General features: G+C 31.3%; 1 protein-coding gene across 3 annotated transcripts in view; it reads left to right on the plus strand.

The window, feature by feature from the left end:
* The window catches only part of LOC131069823 (uncharacterized), a 179,608-nt gene extending 170,973 nt beyond the window's left edge, over positions 1-8,635 (plus strand). For 2 of the 3 annotated variants that reach the window (XM_058005391.2, XM_058005390.2), the window contains one exon: positions 8,315-8,635. In XM_058005391.2, the coding sequence (XP_057861374.2) occupies positions 8,315-8,528 (214 nt within the window). In that variant the 3' untranslated portion in view covers positions 8,529-8,635. The remainder of the gene's footprint in view (positions 1-8,314) is intronic. The other variant, XM_058005389.2, reaches the window with a different exon arrangement.
* The last annotated feature ends 1,551 nt before the right edge of the window (positions 8,636-10,186 follow it).

Below are 10,186 nucleotides of genomic sequence, written 5' to 3' on the forward strand. Positions count from 1 at the left end.
ATTCAAAGTGGCTTAAGTCATTCAAATATTTACTTGATTTGGAGAGGTGGCGAGAGCACATGGAAGTTCCGCCCGATCTTGTGAAAGTGGCGTGTGAAAGACAATTTTTTCGCTCAATTTAACGATTGGCTCAAATGTTATGAAATTCCACAGGCACATGGAAGTAGTGGCATTAAGTTTCGCCCACCAATCCAAATGATGGCAGAGTTCAACTCAATCCCCATCTGGTAGGTTCTGCATGTGGCTTGGCCAAACAAAAAATTCACCAACTTTGCAAAAAAATGGCTCAAACGATGACATATTCCCCCAGCATTTTAGCTGACAGCATTGATATAAAATTTCGCCAGGCACAATTCTACCGTTATGTTTTCCGACCCAGCATAAAAGTATTCTCAAGTTAAACGACCGCATGCCTAGGTTGGTTGAGCCACCATATAACACTGTCAGGCGCACGTATCACATGGTTCGACCACAATGAATTCCACCCAGTTACTGGGTCGGCCAAAATATAATGAAACTCCGCTCATTTTAAGTTGTGACGGAATTTTCCAATTGACATGTTATTCTCATTGGTCGGCCCTACTTTTTCCTTAAAGTGGTCCCATCTTTTTGCTAGTTGGTGTGTGCGAAAACAAAAAGTTGTTTTGAAGGATGAGCTATATAGATCTCTAGACACCTATATATGGAAGCCTTACCTATATATGGAAGCCTTTCAAGATGGTTTTTTTAAATTTATCAAGATCTATAATATAAGAGTCAAAATGAAAAGATCTTGAAAATTGTTAACAATGATTGAAAAGTCAAAACACACCAAGATCTATAATATAAGAGTCAAAACACATCATTCATTCATTCAAACATTGAAAATAAAAGTATTTGTCCTCCTTTCCTAGCAACTAAGTGGTCTTCTTTTTATATATTTTTTAGAGGTGTGTAAGTGATTTTCATGTTACAATAACGATATTTTAGATTAGTCAATTTAAGCTAATTTTACTTTTTGTTTTTTAAATCTTCATGCAGAGTTGAGAATCTAGTTTAGCTTTTTATTATTATTTATTACTGGTTTAGAATTAGATTTGTTTAAAAAAAATTACTTTTCAATTTTTCAATAGTCTTTAGGTATTTTTCTTTAAAGCTCATTGTTTGGGACTAAAATATGACTCTTTTGAACTCATAAAAGATTGTTCATTTATAATTTATAGATAAGTATTTTGAATACATAAACTAGAGAAGAAGATAGTGGACTTTATGAGCTTATACTTCATAATTTTTTCTTGCATTAAATTTAAGATGAATTTAATCATCAAACTTTGTATTGAAGTTATATGTCTTCTTAGGTTTTGGTGTTGTACATAACCTAACTATTTAATTTATGGAATAATGTGCTATATTTGTATTGTTATTCTTCAAATCATTGCTTGCACTGAATAATTGGTCTTTGTTTTAGTCAATTGAAAAGTTTATTTTTTGTGTTTAGAGTAGTAGTTTATTCCTTTCAAATATTTGAAAATTGAATTTGTGAGTTAAGGTTTCAAACAAATCATGCATGTATCTAAAGTAAAAAGGTAGTTGTGTAATAATTTTTATATGTGCAAAACCCTTTAGTGAATCTTGTATAATGTGCATATTTGAATATTTTGTCTATAATTTTAGTCTAGGGCTATTTTAGCTTAGGTTTAAGTTTAGTTTAGTTTAGGTTTCAAAGAGCTTCTCGCTAAATTTTAAAAGAGGCTTTAATTCACACTATTTTGTTTAGTGTTGTCTTACAAAACGCATATTTAAATGCTAACAATTTTTCATGGTTCTGTTAAGAAACAAGATTCAATAAGTTTATCTTTTTGCAAGAAAACCAAGTTTATTTCCTTTAAATGAATTCATTTCATCCTAGTTGGTAAAGTGTACGCACTGGATCATGGTGGAAGATAGGTCTTCATGATTTGGTCTTTCAAACTCTCAAAAATGGCTTTAGGAAAAGGAATATCTTCGTCAATAGTTCCTAAGCTTATCAAAATAGTTTCAATGTTGGACAATGAAACACTTCAAACAATGGATAGCAATCCCCATATCAACAATGGTCCATCTTTACCTGTGGTGAGCCACTATTGGTCCCTTGGCACATGTAGAGCATAATGAATTTCTACATGGTTTGAGAAAAATGTTCCCAAAGAACCCCATGGTGACAACTCGCAACATCTAGATGAACACATGTTACATCATTCACAACTTGCAATATTTTGGGAGTGGCACCTAAAGGTGTCAAATATAACTTTTGCTAAGATATTGGTAGGATGAGTAACAAAATGGTTCCACCATTTTGCTTCATGTTTAATTTTCAATTGGGAGATTATGCAAGAGAATTTATTGTCACACTTCAAGTCAATGAAGAGTGGATGCATTCTTTTTACACAAATATCAAAAGTAAAGAATAAAAATAGCGAGCCCATGAAGAATTTGTTGCATGATTTGACTACCTTGGACCAACAAAAAATAATGCAAGTTTGTAGCCATTTGTAAGAATCATTTTGATTTATTTTATAAATGCACTTCCAACAAAGATCACATTCATGATCAAATTTAATGAGACTGATGAAGTTGAAGAATCTCAAGAGTAAATGGTTAAGTTAGAGGATTACATGATTATCGTTGACAAAATTGTAAAAAGGCTAAATACAATTGATCCTTTATTGCAAATGGTGGTGAGTGGTGTGACAAACATAAAATAAATTTTCAAGAAAATCTTCCAACTGAACAATTGTAAGGACATTTGCACAGGAATTTTAGTAATTCCAATAGAAATGACAAGGCTCAAATTACCTCCCCCTACAAGGCTTACTTCGAAAGCACCTCCTAAAGATTTGAATGTTTTTCGCTCCTTCAATGAAACAATAAATTGTGTTAGTATAAATTGTTCAGAGATACTTTACTCAATCTAACTTGCATCTTCTTCTAAATTAAAATTGAAGGTTTTTGGGTAACCTTTAATGCTTTTCAGATAAGATCAAGGGAAACTTTATGATGGAACATTTTGAAAATAGATTTGTTTCCACTAAAAAATACATTCAATGGTGTGCATTTTTATGGAATCAAAAGGTTATGAAAGATAATGTGATAGAAAAGAGAAGAGATATGAAAAAATCCCATGGAAGGACCTAGAGTTGTTTGTTTTCAAGAACACATCTTTGCATTTTTAGCAATAAGTAAAGATGATGAGTTGAATTTGTCTCAGTCTTGTATGCACTAGTCAATTTTCAAGATGAAGGAGAATAATATTCTATATTGGATCTAAAAAAGATCCATATCATTTTTTTTTCTCTAGCATCTACAGAGAAAAGAGATCTACCAACTTTTTCCATTAGGAAAGAAGGCATCTGTTGCTTCATGGATGAATGAATTCTTCTCTACATTTGAAGGTTTGTTTGAAGAGCCTATATATGACAAGACAAAGGAAATAACATAGTTAATTTACGTATAAGATCTTGAAGATAATTCCATTCTAGATGCAAACATCATGTCAAAATCATGTATTAAAAATTTGTTGCTTCACGTAAACATGCTCTCATGCAACTTCTTGAGATTGGGTCATCAATAGAAAGGCATGGTGAATTTTTACTTGATTTTAAACTCATCATTGTCTTCCATGTCTTGTGAACTTCAATAGAAAATCAAGATTTGAACATGCCTCATTGGTTAATGAGCTTGTACCAAAAGAACAAATGCTAGAAGATACTTATGTTCCCATTTTTTCCATCAAGTTAGAAGAGGATAGTTGCACAACAAGAGATGGTGAATCTAATTGTGTTCTTCCTTTTCTTTAGAATATTTGAACACAATTGTCATGATGAAGCTAAGGAGATTCAATTTTCCCAAGGCCCATGGTCATCATTTCACCAAGATTTGCAAAACATGTTGCCCAAAATGGACTTTTTTTTTAATTCAACAGGCTCATTTTGGTGATGATTCAACGAGGTTCGCTAGGCCATGTCTTAATAAGTGTGAATCAAGCAACAAAATAAGTGTTTTCTTACCTAAGGTTCACATCCAACACTCATTATAGATTTAGAGAGTTAGATGTAGGCAATGGAAATATTTCTTCAAGAACTCCAACCACTTCTAAATAATTTAATACTTCATTAGAATTCATGATTGACTATGTCGATGTGATTTGTGAAGAAGATAAAACAAGATATGAGATGGTCATTATTCCAAATTATTTACTATGTGATGAAGACTTTGCAATGTAGTTGTAGAAGGAAATATGTATCTCTATTTGAAGGAGATAGGTTTTAATGAGAAAGAAAATCATTTTTAGATGCAAAATGTTGAAGAATTCTTGCTTGAGCTTATGCGACATTATTATTCATTGATAAATCTTTCCATGGATTTTTTAAAATCTTTTCAAGATGTAATGCTATCATGATTGGATTCTTAACTCCAATGTAGGGGTTGCTACTTTTCCCATCATATAAATATTTATATCTAGATGGTTTTCCTTCTCATGTATGCTTTTATATAGATGATTTTTTTGTTTGTTTGAGATGTTGTAATATGTTACTCTTTTTTGTAAGGTTTTTGTATCATTAATGTTAGTTGTTTGTTTAGGTATTTAGAAATGGACTTGACTTTATTGCTAAAAATAAAATGACCATCAAAACTTTACCAAAGATTTTGAAGTTCTCCCATAATTCAAACATGTTTTTTGGTCATAAGAAGGAGCCAATTGTTGCACCCTTTTAGGAAAGTTAAAAAATAAAATATTTTCTTGACTTGATTTGACCTATTATAGAAAACAAGAATGGTTAACCTATTATTGCTCATATAGGGGTAACCTACATTGAAAAGATACCATTTTATTTCTAAATAGGCGTGAAAAAATTATTTCCTTCTTCTCATCAAGAATAGCATAACAAAATATAAAAGGGATCAAATGTAGCTATAGAGTAGCAAACACAGGTAGCTCCAATAGGATAATAACATAAGGTGTAGTTGTCTTCTAGAGTAGCTATTAGAAGAAAAAGAAAAAGAAACTAAAAGTGGCTTAAGTAATCAAAAACTTCATTTGGATTTGAAGAGGCGGCAAATGCACATATAAGTTCCACCCAACTTTGGGAAAACATCATGAATGAAGACAAATTTGGTTTATCTTAAAGATAGACTCAAGGATTATGCAAATCCACTAGATATACAAAAGTAGTGACATTAATTTCTACCCACTAATCTCAATTGATTAAATTTTTTAACTCATTATCCATCTTACAAGTTTTACATGTGCCTTGGCCAAAAAAAACTCGTTCACTTTTTAGAAGGCTAACAAAGGACGATATATTCCCCCAACATTTTAGATGGGATGTTGACAAGGCTTGATTTTACTATGGTTCGACCATCATGTTTTTTTTGGCCTAATGTAAAAGCATTGTTTAAGCTAGGTAAGTGTGTGCTTAGGTTTGTTGAACCAACATGTAACTCTATCAAGTGCACATTTCATATGATTCAACCACAAATTAATTCTACCTAGTGATTGAGCCTACCAAACCATAATGAAACTTTTGTCTATTTTAAGTTATGATAGAAAATTTCCAATAAGTTCTCATTAGTTAGCCCTAAGTTTTTCCTAAAGGTGGCACTTATGTGAAAACAAAAAGTTGTTTTAAAGCATGCAAGAATTCTAAATGGACACTTATATATACAATTCATCAAACATTGAAAATATAAATATTCATTATCATTTCTTAATGGAAAAGTGGTTGTATTTCCATATTTTCACAATTACGCAAGTTGTTTGTAGCATTGGTGTGTAGGGGCTTTCAAGTTATAATAGTGTTGGAGGAGATTTTAGATTAGGCTTTTTTGGTTCATTCCATTTTTAGTCATTTCTTACCTCTGAATTGAGTTAAGAGCCCATTTTAGGTTTTATTTTATTAGTTATTTAGGATAAGATTTGCTATAAATTTATTTATTTCTAAATTATTAGTAGCATTAAAGTGTTCTACTTTAAAGATCATTGTTTGTATTAAATAAGATCTATTTCAGTATTCATATTTTGCATTTGTAATCTTTTATAAATGCATTGAGCACATAAGTTGGGGAGGAGGATAACAAATGCTATTTGTATGTTAAATAAATTAAAATTCAAGTTGAAGTTATTGTTGATCATGTTTTTTGTAATTTTGTTAATTTAATTGGAAGTGGATTTTACATCAAGCTTTATATTGAGGTTGTCTATCTAGTTAGGTTTTGGCTTTGTATATGATTTAACTGATTAATTCGAGAAATCATGTATTACCAATGTGTCTTTATTCTTCCTATCTTTGTACTAAACCACTATTTTCTATTTTAGCTACCTAGAAGGTGTTGTTTGTGTTTATATTAGTAGTTTTTTCTTTCAAATATCTAAAAAATATGTAAGGCACAATTGTTAATAATTTGGTACACACGTCTCAAGAAAAATTATAAGCATGTAATAATTTTCGTTTATATAAGTTCCCCTCAATGAATCTTGTATAATGTGCATATTAAATGTTGCCTATATTTTGTCTAGGGTTAATTTGAACTAGTTTAATGTTTGGTTTAGATCTAAGGGAACATCCCCTCTATATTTGAAGAGATATTCTATCTTGCACACTATTTTTTCCAATGTTGTCTTGCAAAAGACAAATTTAGATTCTAACAAGTTAGAATTGTCCAAAAAAGACAAACATTGTATGATTGATAGAAGCTTTGAAAATGAGAGTACTCTACTTGTAATTCAAGAGCTAGATCTAGTTACTAATGAATTTTAGGATCTAACATTAGGTTTTGACGGACCTAATGATCTCAATGATGTTGAACAATTGACAAGGAAGTAGCAACGCGTTAGCCAATAAGTCCCTGATCCAATTTACCTTAGACAATGTTGATATTTGTGGTGAGATAAATAACCTACATTCTCCTCCTTTAGATTCAATACATCTTCCATCTTTTGGATCTAGGATGAAATCCCTTGATCAGGTAGAAGGGTTGATGGAAAATAAAATGCAAAAATTTCTTCTAAGCGCAAGTTTATGTTAACTCATTGGAGGTTAAATATTTTTCTACTCAAATCACTTCAAAGGTGTGGGATACCAGCTTTTAGTATTTTGTTCTTGACCATTGTCTTAAATGTGTTAAGATTGTTTTATTATTTTAATAAATTTTGTTGTATTCAATTCCCTAATGGACCCTTGAACTTGGTGTCCTTGGTCATGGTTTGATTAGTAGATTTCTCCTTTGGTCTATGTATTTTTTGTATATTAGTTCTCTAGCTTTTCTAATAACATATTTTGTAACTTTCTTGCAATTTAGAAAACAAAATATAAACATTATTTTTTCAAGAGGCAGTGACCAAGTACTAAAAAGGCTTATCTCATTATGAGAGGTCCTCAATCAAATTATTCAATAAACATGTTAAATGGCTCCTTAAGAATTTGTGATATTGATCACAATCTCGCAAGAGATATTGTGGAACCCATTTAGGTTGCTTATTATGTTCAATCACCTTTAGTAAGTACCATTGCCAACATGTAAATAACTAATATGGACGTGTTCTAAGAAAACTAGTTCCTCATAGCACACATAATCCAATCAATGTTTATTGTGGTACTCAGGGATTCAAATATTACGCATGAAGGCATAAATTATGTTGGCACTCATTGGTTCTAGGCTCAATCATTAAGTAAATGTGACAACTTAATACACTCTTTACCCAATCAAAACATCATAATTGAACATGATTGTGAAATGCTGGATGAATATTCCTTGGTTGCTAGTGGTACGTTGGATGTTCTCTTAAAACCCTTGAGAGGGAAAACAACATTCCATAATAGATTTGAAATCATATTAAAATTGTGCGAATTTCATCAATTTCAATATTGATGATTTATCTTTGATCATTATTTTTTGTGTTTTTTCTCTCCATTCTCCTTCATTGTTTATTTGATTATGAAATCCTTACATATCATAAGATTTAATGGAGATTTTATAATCAATATCTAATGTAAAAATCTTGAAAGGTTAGCGAATAAAATTATTACACTGTTTATTATTACTTTCCACAAAAATGGATTTTTTTATATAATAAAAATGACTCAATATTATGGCCTAGAAAAGTAAATGGCACTAAATAATATATAACAACATAATATATTATTTATCCTCTAGTAGGAATATATTTCTTTTATTGAATGGAATTCAATGTCATTTAGTTAATATATGGAACTATATTGCTATTTTGTGCTTAGTATGTAATTTTGAAACTATCTTATGCGAAATTTGGAATAAGATCATTTGTTACTACATGCAGGGTGAAACCTCTTGAGAATGCTCACACTCAAGATGCAAGTGTTCAAGTTCAAGAAAAGGATGGTTTGGGGTCTTCTCAATCAATGAGCTATAGGATGAAGAGAAAGGATGGAATATGGAATATTGTGTTTGAAATGTTGTGGGAAATTTTTATCCCTCTATTAGTAGTTGGAGTTGGATTGTTTTGTAGCATAATGGCATTATGCACTTTGTAATCATTATGGACTCAAAAAGTGTTATGATATTCATATTATAGGCCATGGTATGTAATAATAAAAATGGTGTCATTTGATTTCATTATTTATTTAACTATTCTTTGTTGGCATTTGCATGAAGATTGCATTAATGATATGTTATGTTGTCATTGATGTCAATTGAACCGGTAATGATATTGTTGCTATTGTCTTGTAACCGGTAAGAAGAGCTTTGTGAAGGTTATTGTAAACCGGTATGTAAGTTTGTGAGTTGAACAGGTAATCGGAGTAAAAGGTTAAACCATTTTTGTGTTATGTAACTGGTAAACCCTACCAGTTGTTTTTGTTAAACCCTAATCGATTAAGGTTGTTGAATTGGTTATGTTGGTTTATGATCTGATGTTGAGCGGTAATGATGGTGACACATAAGGTCATTGTATGAAGACAAGCTCAAAATGTTTTGGCGCATTTGTTTGCCTAGGGAATGAACAAAATGTATTGCATCTAATGCAAAACACGTGATGAGTTACTAGGTTTGATGAAGTGGTAATCAAGGAGCGGTTGAGGTTTTCTTGATTGATGTGTAGAGATTGCTATGAAATCCAACGGTCTTGCTTGTACCGACTTGTTTGTAATCTCGATGAGAGGATTAGATTTTTGTTGTGTTAGCGACCTAATTGATTTGTATTTAAGGTCGATGAAGTTGTTTTGTTTAGTGTTGGCAAGAGTTGGCAGAAATCAGTTGAGTGTGTGATTGCCGAACCAGAGAATGAGTTTGCAATTTAAGTAAAGGTAGATAGAAGCTTAAATGGATCTGATCAAGCAAATGTAGTGCTATTCAGACAGATCAAGAAACTCCTGTTTTTTTCTAACAATTACAGCAGATTTGAAATCCCCTAACCGAGTAATCTCTAACAAGCTTGGTTACTTATTAAATCCTGTAACAAGGTGGTCCATTAGATTGGATTTTCAAATTCTCTACTAAGGTTACTCCTTACAGGGTATTTGCTTCTAACAAGACATTTGTAGTCAATCCCTTAACGAGGTGATTCCTAATAGGATCAGTTCTTAACAAGACTTTTTTAAAAGTTTTACCAGGCTTGGCTCCTAACAAAGCGAACTTCAAAAGAGTTAAGATATTATCTTGTGAGTCTCATCTCATCGTGGTTTTTACCTATTTGGGTTTTCCACATATAAATACTTGTGTCATGTGGTGAATGTTTTTGTGGTTATGATCTTATGATTGATTTGATTAACTATTTTTGATAAGGCATGATAACCAGAAGCATTGAGAAGTGAAGTATTGACATATGATAAAGCATTTGGATGTTTACAAGTTAAATGTTGTTTACTGTTGAGTTGTTGTAACAGTCAACCGACATTCTTATGAGTATTGATCTTGATAGTTGTATTTCATTGATAAGATTAGTTTGCATGTTTGAGTTTGAGTTTGGGAAGTTTGTATCAGTTTTTCTAGTTACTGATTCACCCCCCCCCCCCTCCCCTCTCAGTAATCTACCAGATACTTATTCTTTCATCATACCATCATTCTTCAATATTCTTACATATCTATGTTTGTAGGTGGATCTCTTAATGATGCTACATATGAATTCAATATATGTTTTTTAGTTTTTCTAAATCAAATTATATATTCAAAGTAATGTTTATAAGTAATAATT

The sequence above is a fragment of the Cryptomeria japonica genome, chromosome 6 (assembly GCF_030272615.1).
Source record: "Cryptomeria japonica chromosome 6, Sugi_1.0, whole genome shotgun sequence".
Taxonomy (NCBI): Eukaryota; Viridiplantae; Streptophyta; class Pinopsida; order Cupressales; family Cupressaceae; genus Cryptomeria; species Cryptomeria japonica.